A 14,537-nucleotide genomic window follows, 5' to 3' on the forward strand; every position below is an offset into this window, starting at 1 on the left:
ACCCCTGCTCTCAGGGAACACACGGTCCCGGGTGAGGAGGGGCAGGTGAGAGCGGAATCTAGTCCAGGGCACTGAGGAGACGTGCAGGCTGCTGTGGGAACACACAGGTGGGGGTTTCTACCTCCTAGACCTGGGAGCATGGTCAGGAAAGACATACTAGAGGGAGCGGCACCAGAGCTTGGAAGCACCCACGACGAGTGATGAGGAAGGGGTAGGGCTGGGGCCAGGTCTTCCTAGTGGAGAACGGGCAGCCCACACTGCACCACGTGCTGTTCCTGATGGCAGGTCATGGTTGAGCAGGTTACATGCACGGCCCATGCAGCGGAGGCTCTGTGATTACCTTCCTTGTTTTAAGTCTGAAGATGTGGAGGCTCAGAAGGCTTAGGTAACTTGCCAAAGGACACACCTGTAGTGGGAACCGAAGTTGGCACCAGACCTCTTGGTCCCATGGAGCCAGCCGGCTACACAGCCTTCACTGATTCCCAAGAGTGAGAAGGGGAACCTGGGTCCTGATAGCAGGTTTTTCCCCAGTGTAAAACCGAGAGCAGAGCAATTACATTTTTCTGTGCTTACCCTCACTCTCGTGGTGAGGAACTTGTCTGAGATGGAATTAAATCCAAATGTTCTCACTCATTTGGGGTCTGATTCAGGGGAGCGTGGTCCAGTGTCTGGGAAGCTGGAGCGCTGTGTTCCCAGCAGATTGATAACATCTTTCCTCAGCCTCCCTCGTGCCGGGTATGAAGGTGATCACAGAAGACCCACGTTGATATTGTTGGCACAGCGGGGGTTTCAGTTTACAGAAGCCTGCTGGGACAGTTGAGATTCATCTAAAAAAGGAACAGAAAGGACACTATCAAACCTCATCCCAGGCCACGTTTCTGTCCAGCAGCCAGACTAGTCAGCTTATGCAATTTGGCACATGTTTCAGATGCACACTCACCTTTTGACAATTTGACAGAGAAAGAGCATATGGTTTCTATGAACTTCCTAGAACTGTATTTTCTACATGAGATATTTTTAAGTATAATTGAATTTCATGAATATGACAGCATTTGGTAACACTTCAGCATGTTTTTGGTCTGTTGTTTATAGCAGCAAAATAATCAATTCCATATCTCTTTTTTTCCCCCCAGAAACTTCTAGAACTCAACAACCTTCATTCTCTCATGTCTGTGGTGTCAGCATTGCAGAGCGCGCCCATCTTCAGGCTGACGAAAACCTGGGCTGTAAGTTAATCTCCCTAAGACTGTTCCTTCCGTCTGGACTGTCATTTCTTGGGTGAGGTTCTCCATTCCTGAGGCCCAGAAGCCTTTTTCGGTCTGCTGTTTGCCGCCAACGCAGGATGACTGTGGGTTAATTGTGTCCCCTGGCCACGCTCCCCTTCAGTGACCTCGACCCCGTTCTGGGACAGGGATGCTGAGAGGATGCCAGTGTGGCTGGGGTCAGAAGGGCCCCTAGAGTGGCCCCTCCTGGACCTGATAGCCTCACGTGTGACGGTGGGGTCAGTGGTGTAATGATTGCTCCCCAGGCCCCAAACTTCCCTGGGGAAGTCCTCCAGGCTGATGGTTTGCAATTGCCCCAGGGCTGCTGACCGTACATCTCAAGAGTTTCTCTGAAGAAACCTGTGACCCTCATGTAGGGAAAAATGATTTTTTTTTTCCTGAAGGCCATGGATAATTTCAGCTCAGAGGTGGAGTCTGATCGTTATATAATTGAGTCTGTAGGAAAGTTTTTCTGCTGTAAAAATACTTTAAAAATATCTCAGGCCTCTTTATCCTCCCGAGCTTGGCACCGCGCCTGACGGGGGGAAGTCATGGCTCTCCACCTCTCATTAGCTTTCACCTCCTGGCCCACCTGGTCCGGGGTCTCACCTCCTAGTCCGGGGTCTCACCTCCTGGTCCGGGGTCTCTCATGGCTGCACAGCCCCAGCCTTTCAAGACCTATTTACGTCCCACAGAGCTGAAGGAAAGTGTGTGGAACCATCAGCTGTGCCTCTGCAGCTCATTTCCGAACTTCTCTCTGCCAGCCTGTGGGGTTGGGCTCTGTTTCAGACTTGGCTGGTTCAGGGGCCTGTAAAATACTTAGGGATTATGTTGTAGGTGATCAGAAGTGAGCCTTGTTTCTTTAAATTGCAGTTTTCCATAGATGAAGCCACAGCAAAGTGGAGCGAGAGGTGTTAGCCCGGAATCAGAAAACCAGGTCTGTGTTCAGGCACCATCTGTGCAGAGTGACTCTGTGGGACTCGTCTCTTCATGTCTACTCAGAGAGCTTGGCCTGAATCTGTGGTGTTCCGCCAGTGCTTCGGGGAGCCCAGGGGCTCCTTGGAGCTGCCTTGGGGCCAGCAAGGCCTGGGGCAGAGGCGGGAGGGCGTCCAGCAGGCCGCCTGGGCACGATTCCTGCCGGAGCAGCTCAGCTGTATCAGTTTTACGTCCTGGGCTTCTGGGTGAACTTGAGCAATGGCTTTGGAGGTCAGAAGCAACTTTGGAAGCCACTGGTCCCTGTGGTTGCTGCCAGCCCTGTGATTTCCCCGAGTGCATCTGAGTCCTGAGACTTTTTTCAAAAGTTGCTTGGAGATTCCTTCTCAAATGAATTTTCCATCATTTAGATGCTGCTATTGTTTCTTGGACTGCTGGGAGCTATGTGTGGGCCCGGAAGAAGGAATGATGATTCTCATGGTGCACAGAGCTTACTGTCAGTAACACAGGGACTCTCCATGATCCCTGTAAGTGGCACAGTCAGTCAGGGCAGCAGGGGGTCAGTGCACAAGGGACCAGGGTGGCTCAGGGCCCGGCACAGAGATGCCACCCAGTCAGGGATGGGCAGGACCCGTCCATGGAATTTTGGCCAGCATTCTCCCCAGGGTGCCGTGCCCTGCCCTGGATGGTGGGGCAGCATCAGGCCATAGCAGCACCCAGGACCGCTCCCTGTGGCTCGACAGAGCCCTGCGCCAAGGTGGCTAGATGTCACGGCTATGTATGAAAACAAATCTCCCACCGCTCCCCAGGGAGCTGGGAATGCAATATCCACCCAGGACCCATTTGAAAACCTGAGCTTCCTCACCTAACTCCCTTCCAGGCCACAGGGGTCAGCTGTTCTTCCTTACAGATCTGCCAAGTGCTGCCCTAAAAGCTTTCCCTGTATTAACTCATTTCCTCTTGACAACTCCCCGTTGAGGCCAGCACTGTTGTCAGTGTTCTCAGTTACAGATGAGACGGAGGCGCAGGGCAGTGGGAGGAATGCAGGGTTCCCCGGCCTGGAGGCAGAGCAGAAACCAAACTCAACAGTCTGTTCCAGAGTCTCCGTGCGTCACCACCACACCCCACGGAGCTCAGCAAGAAAGCAAGAAAGACAGCACCCACGGCCTCTTGGCACTCAGAACAAGAGAGGGGTCCTGTTTTCTTGTCCCCTTCATCCGCAGCGCTCCGATAGGAACCTGGAAGATGAGATAAGCAGACTCTCGGTGCTGCCCCAGGCCATGGAGCCTCTGTTCTGGCTGTGGCTGCTGGCCTCTGGGGTTCATCCTTCTTTTGCCATTCATTTCTGGTAATGAGATTAGCTCGGGAAATGTTGCCAGGAAAGAGCTGTTTTCTTCCTCCCCGCTTGTCCCTTGATCTGGGGAAGGGAAGTTGGAGGGCCCCAGGGATGAGGCACACACAGTGAGGCAGGGAGCTGTAGCCAGGCCTTGAAGGCCGCCTTTTGGTCACTTACTCCTTGGTTAGTCCGTGGCTTCTGCTGCCCACTCCCACTCAGTCCCTGGGATTGGCCCTGACTTTGACCTCTCAGTGGGCATCTAGATGGTGGGAACTTGGGACAGGCCAGGAAGCTGAGATTGTGTGTCACTGAAGGGCAGGGACCCAGGGCAAAAACAGCTGTTATTTTTCTGAGAAATCTCCCCATGACTTCCTAAGGACTGAGGACCAGGACTGTTTTCTTGGTTACGGAGGGCTGCTTACCAGGGTAAAAGAGGGGGAGATGCAGCTTCCTAGGAGATAAATATAGCAGTCGCCAGCAGTTGTGTCGGGGAGAGAGGAGCTGATACACGTGGTGTGGATCACAGCACGACGTCTCCAGGGCCACGTGTGGGGAGCTGTTTGCTCTGGGCAAACCCGCCGTTCAGCCAGGGCTGCTCACAGGCTGGCCTCCCTCTTTGACTGCCTTCCTTCTTGATGAAATTGGATGTTTGCTCTGTATCCCCAGTGCCCAGCTGAGTTTACAGTGGGTCGTTTGACTACTGTGCATTTGTTGTGTTCAATTGCATCCTCCTTTTGCTACTTGTTTTCCTGCTAATGAGATTAGCCATTGAAATGCCCGCACCTGTCCCTTGATATGGGGCTGGTGAGAACTCATGGGCCCACAGGGCAGGGCGAGCAGGCACACCCACTGTAGGAGCCCAAGGTCAGCGCTTTAATAGGCGTCATTGTGCAGAGACGGAAGCTGAGGCTTCCTGTGACCTGCCCAAGATCTCGGAGCTGTTGAGTGCCGAGCCAACGCAGCGTCGCTCTGCCTCGCTGGACACATAGTCCACATCCTTGTCTGTTTGCTGGATGACCTGTCTGTGATAGAACTTGATGTTGGAATCAGGCAGGGCACAGGGCAAGGAAGAACAGGCACCCACACTGTCTGGGAAGTGGGGCTGGAGACGTGAGATTGGCACACCGGCCCCTGGGGACAGGGTGTGACCAGCTCCCTGAGTGCTGTCCCTGGGCTCCCCTGAAACCCTGGATATCTGTGAAACCTGGGTGGAAGGGGGTCACAGGTGTGAGAAGAGACCTGCCACTTGATTTCCCCACTGACAGCCTTCAGAGACTCGGGGTCTATCCCTGGGTTGGGAAGATCCCCTGGAAGAAGGCATGGCAACTCATTCTAGTGTTCTTGCCTGGGGAATCCCGTGGACAGAGGACCCTGGCAGGCTACAGTCCATAGGGTTGCAAAGAGTTGGACACAACTGAAGCGATTGAACGCGCGTGCACTCTGTGAAAAGCAAATTGCGGAGGAGTTGCAGGGCGGGGCAAGAGTGGAAACGAGGCTGGGTTAGGGGTTAGGGCAGAATCCAGGAGTGAGCCAATGCTGGCTAAATTGGGGCGGTGGCAGTGCACGGGAGAGAAGGAAACTGAGAGGGGAGGCATTCTGAAGACAGAGGCGGCAGGATTTGTGAAGGGTGGGCTGTCAGAGATGAAGAAAGAAGGGGACTAGAGGGTGGTTCCTAGGTTTGAGGCCTGAGCAGCTGGGAATGCAGGCCTCGGGCTAGAGAGAGATTGGGACGAGCTCAAGGAGGCGGCCACCACTGGGGCACAGAGAAGAGAGATGGGGCTCTCCAAGCCAGGGAGACCCCATGGGACAGGGGTCTGTATGGAGGACAGGGAAGCCTGGCGTGCTGTGGTCCGTGGGGTCGCAAAGAGTCAGACACAACTGAGCGACCGAATGACAGCAACAACAGTTGGGACGAGAGTGAGGCCTTTTCTCAGACCCGGGTGGTCCCAAGTGGAAACTGGGCTTACCCAGGAGAGAGCTGGGGGGTATGGAGGCCCGGAGTATGGGCGAGTCACTCTTTAATTACAGCATGTGCTACACACACACACACACACTCTCTCTCTCTGCTTGCTGTGTACACGTTCCTGTCGTGATTCGCTCTTTCCTACTGAATTGATCCAGAGAATCTGACCCGTCTGCAGCAGCACAGTGAAAACTGAAGAACTCCGCTGGGAGGAAGTCACAGCTGATGGGTCAGGAGGCCTGGTCTGTAGGGCGGTGGCCTGGAGGGGACCCGCCTGGGAGCAGGAGTCTCACTTTAGGCATCTGGGGGCACAGGGTCATTGAGTGGGTATCCCAGGAATGCGGATGGGTGGTGGCGTCCGTGTGTTTCAGATTTGCATCTTTCATGTGGGAGGTGCCTCTCCCCTCTGTGTCTGATGGAGTGCCCCCTCGGATGCTGTGGAGGACGTCGTGATGGGCAGGGCTGTCTCAGGCTTTCCTGAGTTCAGGAGGGAGGCGAGATGGGGGAGGAGAGGACATCCTCTGATGACTCATCACCCGTCCCTCCCCGCCTCTCTGCTCTCAGGAGTTCTGCTGATGTCTGCACCCTCGTCTGCCTTCACTTTGCCACAACATCTGCTACCCCCTTCCTGAAACATCTCTCTTCACGCAGCTTATTCCCTTTCCCACCCCCACCCCCACTGCATTCTGACAATTGGCTCCTCCCTGACTGCTTTTGTCCCTCTCGCCCACGGGCTGTAAGTGTCCGGCGGGGCTCTGGCCCAGCTCTCACCTTTCCTGATCCAAGTCCTGTCCCGTGGGGTCTTCCCAGGTTGGACAGCCCCATCTGTCTTCTCCTCCATGCCCCCGTGGAGGCTGCCTCCTAGCGCTCATCCCAGCCCCTCTCTCTAGCCCTACACCTGCATTCCCACGCTGGCTGCACGAGCCCTCTTCTCCCGTGTTTCTCTGACAGCTCACCCCTGGCGTGTCTGAAATCAAAGTCTGGTTCCAGAAAGTACTGGTTAGTTCCAGGCTTTCTGAGCAGACCTACTTGGACTTTGAGGCAATATGGTAGACTGGGCAGATGAGCAGTAAGTGCTTTCCTCCCTCCCAATCATCTGCTGCAAACACACACACAAATAAACCAAATTATAAACCAAGAAGCAATGCTGAGCCAGAAGCCAAGAAAGAAAGGGAAGTCACCATGTGCTAGAAATAGAGAATGCTCTCAGAGTCAGCACAGGGAACAGAGTGCAGAGAACTTGCCGTATGGAGACCTTGCCAACTGTCGGGGGCAAGGGTTCTAATGCCCGCTTATGGCAGGCTGGAACTCAGCTACTCACCGGAATCAGAGAGCCAGCAAGTGTCCCCCATTGGAAAATCTCTGGCCAGCCTGGGGGAGCCCCAAGGGAACACAGGTAGAAAAAGTCCCTATGAGAAAATGTCACCTCAGCCTGTACTTCAGGTAGGTAGCTCTTGGCTCTCAGCCCACATGACCAAGAAATGAGGGGTAGTGTCCTGTGGAGGTTAGGAGTGTAGATTCTTGAATCAGACTCCCAGGCTCAGCCAGCCTTGGACCTTCCTCTTAGGGCAAGGGTTAAATGAGTAAATATGTGAAAAAAATGTTTCATATTATGCCTGGCACATAGTAAGGGCCAGATAAGTATTAGCTGCTGCTGCTGCTTTTATTATTATTATTATTTTCAACTTTTCTTGACTGTTCTCAAATGGACTGGCAGAGACCACCATCCCTGTAAGCCTGGTCCTCTGATTTATGACCTGATAACATCATCATTTTCTAGTGGTTCTCTTGCTTCTGGTCTCACTCTCTTTCTCATGCTGTTCGTTCATGGGATGATCGTCCTACGACACAGCTCTGGTGTTTTCACTTGCCTGATTAAAGACGGTTTTTAGCAACGCCCCCATCCTTTGGGTGGGGGGTGGTCTCTACCCACCACTCCTCCAGAGCACAATGCTCTGATGTAACTGTGTTTTTTTTTCCTTAAGAAAGTATTCCACTAATGCGTATATGTGGAATTTAGAAAGATGGTAATGATAACCCTATATGCAAGACAGAAAAAGAGACACAGATGTATAGAACAGACTTTTGGACTCTATGGGAGAAGGCGAGGGTGGGATGATCTGAGAGAAAAGCATCGAAACATGTATATTATCAAGTGTGAAACAGATCACCAGTCCAGGTTGGATGCATGAGACAAGTGCTCAGGGCTGGTGCACTGAGATGACCCAGAGGGATGGGATGGGGAGAGAGGTGGGAGGGGGGTTCAGGATGGGGAACACATGTAAATCCATGGCTGATTCATGTCAATGTATGGCAAAAACCACTACAATATTGTAAAGTAATTAGCCTCCAACTAATAAAAAATAAAGGAAAAAAAAAGTATTCCAGCAATTTTATTGTATAATTAGTGAACAAGTTAACATGAAATTGTATGAGACTTCTTTTCTTTTTCTTTTTTCCTCCCCCTCTCCCCACCGCCTCTATCCCCTTTGGTAACTATGAAGTTGTTTTCTGTGTCTGTGAGTCTCTTTCTGTTTTGGAAATAAATTCATTTGTATCAACTTTTTAAGTTCCAAAAATGAGGGATATCCTATGATAATTGTCTTTCTCTGGCTGGCTTGCTTCACTTAATGTGATAATCTCTAGGTCCATCCATGTTGCTGCAAATGACCTTTTTTCATTCTTTTTATGGCTGAGTAGTATTCCATTGTACATATGTACCACATCCTCTTTGTCCGTTCATCTGTCGGTGGATTCTTAGGTTGCTCACATGTCTTGGCAATTGTAGATAGTGCTGCTATGAACATGGGGGTGCATGTATCTTTTCAAATTAGAGTTTTTTCTGGGTATATGCCCAGGAGTGGGACTGACAACTCTAATTGTATTTTTTTAAGGAGTGTCCCTGTACTGTTCTCCATAGTGGCTGCACCAATTTACATTCCCACCAACAGTGTAGGAGGGTTCCCTTCTCGCCATACCCTCTCCAGCAAATTTATTATTTCTCTACAAATTCATTATTTGTAGGCTTTTTAATGATGATCATCCTGACTGGTTTGAGGTGATATCTCATTGTAGCTTGGTTTGCATTTCTCCAATAATTAGTGCTGTTGAGCATCTTTTCATGTGCTTGTTGGCCATCTGTATGTCCTCTTTGGAGAAATGTCTATTTAGGTTTTCTCTCCATTTTTTGATTGGGTTGTTCTTTTTTTCATATATGTATTAAGCTGTATGAGCTGTTTTTGTATTTTGGAAATTAATCCCTTGTTGGTCACATTGTTTGTGCAGACATTCTCTCCAAGTTCATAGGTTGCCTTTTTATTTTGTTTATGATTTCCTATACTGTGCAGAAGCTTCAAGTTCAATTAAGTCCCATTTGTTTTTTTTTGTTTTCATTAATCTAGGAGATGGATCTAAAAATGTATTGCTATGATTTATGTCAACGTGTCTTCTGCCTCTGTTTTCCTCTAGGAGTTTTATAGTATCTGGTCTTACATTTAGGTCTTTAATCCATTTTGAATTTGTTTTTGTATATGGTGTTAGAGAATGTTCTAGTTTCATTCTCTTACATGTAGCTGTCCAGCTTTCCCAATACCACTTATTGAAGAGACTGTCTTTTCTCTTTTGTGTAGTCTTGCCTCATTTGTTGTAGATTAATTAATTGGCCATAAATGTGTGGATTTATTTCTGGGCTTTCTATCCTTTTCCATTGATACATATGCCTGTTTTGTGTGAGTACCACACTGTTTTGATTACTGTAGCCTTGTAGTATAGTCAACAGTCAGGGAGCATAATTCCTCCAGCTTTGGTCTTCTTTCTCAAAATTGTTTTGCCTATTTAGGGTCTTCTTTGCTTCCATGCAAATTAAAAAATTTTTTGCTCTGGTTCTGTGACAAATACCACTGGCAATTTGATAGATATTGCATTGAATCTTTAGATTTCCTTGGGTAGTATGGTCATTTTAACAGTGTTGATTCTTCCAATCCAAGAACATGGTATATCTTTCCATCTATTTGTATTATCTTCAATTTCTTTAATCAGTGTCTTACAGTTTTCAGACCACAGGTATTTTGCCTCTTTAGATGTGTTTATTACTGGGTATTTTATTCTTTTTGATGTATGTTGTAACTGTTTTGATGTTGCTCTTTTTAATCCATCATTTTAACTTTCATTATACTACTTCTCCAATGAATATTCAGGACTGATTTCCTTTAGGATTGACTGGTTGGATCTCCTTGCAGTTCCAAGGGACTCTCAAGAGTCTTATCCAACACCACAGTTCAAAAGCATCAATTCTTTGGCGCTCCGCTTTCTTTATAGCCCAATTCTCACATCCATACATGACTACAGCCTTGACTAGACAGACCTTTGTTGGCAAAGTAATGTCTCTGCTTTTTAATATGCTGTCTAGGTTGGTCATAACTTTTCTTCCAAGGAATAAGCGTCTTTTAATTTCATGGCTGCACTCACCATCTGTAATGATTTTGGAGCCCCCAAAAATAAAGTCTGTCACTGTTTCCACTGTTTCCCCTTCTATTTGCCATGAAGTGATGGTACCAGATGCCATGACCTTAGTTTTCTGAATGTTGAGCTTTAAGCCAACTTTTTCACTCTCCTTTTTCACTTTCATCAAGAAACTCTTTAGTTCTTCTTTACTTTCTGCCATAAGGGTGGTGTCATCTGCATATTCATTGGAAGGACTGATGCTAAAGCTGAAACTCCAATATTTCAGCCACCTAATGCGAAGAACTGACTCATTTGAAAAGCCCCTGATGCTTGGAAAGATTGAAGGCAGGGGGAGAAGGGGACGACAGAGAATGAGATGGCTGGATGGCATCACCGACTTAATCGACATGAGTCTGAGTAAACTCCGGGAGTTGGTGATGGACAGGGAGGCCTGCCATGCTGCAGTCCATGGGGTCAAAAAGAGTCAGACACGAATGAGCGACTGAACTGTACTGAACTTAACACTACCTCTCAGGTGACGCCAGTGGTAAAGAATCTGCCTGCCAATGCAGGAGATACGAGAGACTCAGGTTTGATCCCTGGGTTGGATAGTTCCCCTGGAGGAGGAACTGGCAACACACTCCAGTATTCTTGTCTGGAAAATCCCATGGACACAGGAGCCTAGTGGACTCCAGTCCATGGGGTGGCAAAGAGTCGGACACAACAGAGCATGCACACTACTACACTACTTCTAGTTTTATAATAATGAATATTTTGTCAGTTAAATTTTAGCTGTCATTTGGATTTTTAACTCTAGGTTTCAATGATCCCTTCGAGTTAGGGAAGATACTGAGCACAGGTGATAGAGGGTTTTTGGTGTGTTCCAGTGGGTGTTTCTCAGGACAACTTGCATTTGGGAGAACCTTTGGCATTTGAGGAGAACCTTTGGGTAGGGAGATTCTTGCAGGGTGCAGAGGACATAATAGAAGCATTTTGGCAATGGCAGCAAATATCAAAAGTTTTCATACCTACTTCACACCTACTTCCTTGCCCTGAAAAACAAACCATAAACCTTTCAGCTGTGGCCAGTGGAGCATCTACTGCCACCAGCAACATAGCAACCCAGAGCCCCAGGTCACGTGCGGAAGAGACGCAAGAGCTGGCTAGAGGAATTTCCTGTTCAAACACAGCCACAATCAACTCATTCTTTCCCCTTTGATTAGTATTCAACTGTTAATGCTTAACTGCTTGTGATTTGCACCCTGTTGGCAAGTTGAGTCGAAAGATCCAGAACAGGAGAATAACCTGTCAAATTGGCCATCACATGTCCACAGTATCCAAAATGACCTAGTCAAAAGCATACTTTGCCAAATGGCGAGTTTCCATCTCTCTCTTACCTTCCCAGTCTTGTCCAAGGCAACACCTGCCTACAGTTCTGCCAAAGTGCTGCTCCCTTGAACATCACTGTGGGTTCCCACTGCCAGCCCACTGCTCATGCTTTCTGGAGAGGCCTCTGGGGCCTCTCCAGCCTCATCTCTGCTGGTTGAAGCTCTGCAAGACTAGTTTCCAGGATCACCTTTTCCTGGTTCCTCCTTCCCATAATGGAGTTTGTTCTCTCCTTCCAGAGCCCTCTCATGGTGCTTTTGACTTTTCCTTGCCTTAGCCAGCCCTTTCCATGGCTCAGCCCTGCAGACCAGCTCTGGACCCAGATGGACCCTTGGCAAACTTCCATTCAAGGACCAAGTTCATCCTCCTGGCTCTACTCTTGGGCTTTGTGGGAATGTCTCTTGGGGTTGCCATGAGCATAATTTTTTTTTAAACTTAGCAAAATTACTGGAAGCATGATTAAAGTTGATCTACAAAATTATACATTGTGTATTTATGTTTGCATGTATTTATGTGTATGTGCATATAAACTGTCAAAGAATTATTTTTTTAAAAGATAAAATAATGACTCATACAAGTATAAAATGATTATTTGTCAAATATTTTATTTTAACTCATTAATTAGTGAGAGAATCAGTAAGATATTCAGTTCAGTTCAGTTCAGTCACTCAGTCATGTCCAACTCTTTGCAACCCCATGGACTGCAGCACGCCAGGCCTCCCTGTCCATCACCAACTCCTGGAGTTTACTCAAACTTATGTCCATTGAGATGGTGATGCCATCCAGCCATCTCATCCTCTGTCGTCCCCTTCTCCTCCCACCTTCAATCTTTCCCAGCATCAGACTCTTTTAAAATGAGTCAGTTCTTCTCATCAGGTGGCCAAAGTATTGGAGTTTCAGCATCAGTCCTTCCAATGAATGCTCAGGCCTGACTTCCTTTAGGATGGACTGGTTGGATCTCCTTGCAGTCCAAGGAATTCTCAAGCGTTTTCTCCAATACCATAGTTCAAAAGCATCAATTCTTCGGTGCTCAGCTTTCCTTATAGTCCCAACTCTCACATCCATACGTGACTACTGGAAAAACCATAGCTTTGAGTAGACAGACCTTTGTTGACAAAGTAATGTCTCTGCTTTTTAGTATGCTGTCTGGTTGGTCATAACTTTTCTTCCAAGGAGCAAAGTGAAAGTGAAAGTCGCTTAGTTGTGTCTGACTTTTTGTGACCCCATGGACTATACAGTCCATGGAATTCTCTAGGCCAGAATATTGGAGTGGGTAGCCTTTCCCTTCTCCAGGGGATCTTCCCAACCCAGGGATCAAACCCAAGTCATCCTCATTGCAGGCGGATTCTTTACCAGCTGAGCCACAAAGCAAGCGTCTTTTAATTTCTTTTTTTTTTTTTTCCATTTATTTTTATTTGTTGGAGGCTAATTACTTTACAATATTGTAGTGGTTTTTGCCATACATTGACATGAATCAGCATCTTTTAATTTCATGGCTGCAGTCACCATCTGCAGTGATTTTGGATCCCCTAAAAATAAAGTCTGTCACTGTTTCCATTGTTTCCCCATTTATTTGCCGTGAAGTGTGGGACCAGATGCCATGATTTTAGTTTTCTGAATGCTGAGTTTTAAGCCAACTTTATCTCAAGAGAACTGAGAATACTGCACTTTATGGTCAGGTGAAGAATGCCGAAATAATCTTTAAAGTGAATAGAAAATTAGTCAGTATTCCTAGGGTGATGATCAGTGGGATACTATGAGACATCAATTGCCTTTATATGGACTGGAATTATTTGCATTACTACATTTTCTACAGGTTAACATCTATTTTTACAGAATTTAAAATAGCCTTAGTCAAAGACAGATACGGATAGCTTGCTAGAACACTTATTAAATTTCAGAGTCACAATTTTCCCTTACGGTACTTATAACAGTCTTCATTGCATCTAATATTTTACGTTAGTTATATGGCTTTGTAGTTTGTTTTTCAGAAGCCAATAGTTCATATCTAAAGAATTTAAGAATTACTTTTTTGAAGTGCCCTTGTTTCATTCTTTGCTCATTGCATCTTCAGTCTGCTGAATCCATTGATCCGTAGATTATCCACAGCACTAAAAATTCTTTCCATACGAACAGTAGACACTGGAATTGAAATAGGATTTTGAGCCAGTTTTAACATATTTGAAGCAACATGTTCTTTGTTGAAAAACATTTCTACATATCAAGAATTGTTTGTCTCAAGGCAAGGGAACAAGCTACCAATGTCCTCATAAAGAGGATTTAGAGGACTTTTTTTTTTATTCCATGGAGCCTACTTATCAGAAGAGGGAAATTTTTCATCATTAGTCAAATATAAGTGCCACATACAGGCTCTCTAGGAGCATGATAAGGGGCAGTTCCAAAAGCAACATGCTTCTTCAGGTATCTGACCAAGGTTCGTGATCTTCCTGGCTTTTGACCTGTGGTTGAGGAGTCCCGTTTATCCCTTGCAGCAGACGTTTGTCACCATGTAAATTATTTAAAATCAATAGGCTGGGATTTATTTTTACCTTGTAATTTTAATTCACTTTCTATACATAGTCATGCCACTTTCTCAATGTTGTATATTTTTTTCATTTTGCCTTACTTCATAGAAGTTTTACCTGTTTTATTGCTATTAATAAAATTTAGCTCTTGGGTTTAGTTATCACGTCTATAGTTTTGGTGTTTAGTTTTATATTTCATGTTTTAAACATGGTTTCTGATTTTATCTATATTAATCAATTTCTCCTACTTCACCCCTCCCTCGAATTTCCATAGCTTTTTGAGTTGAGTGTTAAGCTCATTTATATTCATATTATTTAGTTATATGAGTTAAAAACCATGCATTTTTTCCCTCTCAGTACACTTTTGACCTCATCACATAGTTTAACATATCATTATCTGTATGTTCTTTATGCTTCTGGTTTATAAATAGTTTATTACCCTCACTTTTATTTCTTCTTTTACTCAAGAATTGTTGGGGTATTCAAAAATTTCCAAAGAATTGAATTTTTAAGTTGTCGTTAGTTTTCTTATTCTTTTTTTTATTCAACAGATTTTTAGGCAGCGTTTTCTCTGTGTCAGGAACCATAACAGATGCAGGGTATTGTGGAATGAATATAACCATCAGGGTCTCAGCCTTCATGGGAGTCATCCTTTGCTGAGTGAAACACAGATGTAATTGTGTAATTAG

At 46.6% G+C, this 14,537-nt stretch overlaps 1 protein-coding gene across 9 annotated transcripts in view; it reads left to right on the top strand.

Moving 5' to 3' along the window:
• RALGPS1 (Ral GEF with PH domain and SH3 binding motif 1) overlaps positions 1–14,537 on the top strand; it is a 296,430-nt gene that overhangs the window by 120,950 nt on the left and 160,943 nt on the right. For all 9 annotated transcript variants that reach the window (XM_043469590.1, XM_043469589.1, XM_043469588.1 and 6 more), the window contains exon 8: positions 1,134–1,226. In XM_043469590.1, the coding sequence (XP_043325525.1) occupies positions 1,134–1,226 (93 nt within the window). The remainder of the gene's footprint in view (positions 1–1,133; positions 1,227–14,537) is intronic.

The sequence above is a fragment of the Cervus canadensis genome, chromosome 5 (genome assembly GCF_019320065.1).
Source record: "Cervus canadensis isolate Bull #8, Minnesota chromosome 5, ASM1932006v1, whole genome shotgun sequence".
Classification (NCBI taxonomy): domain Eukaryota; kingdom Metazoa; phylum Chordata; class Mammalia; order Artiodactyla; family Cervidae; genus Cervus; species Cervus canadensis.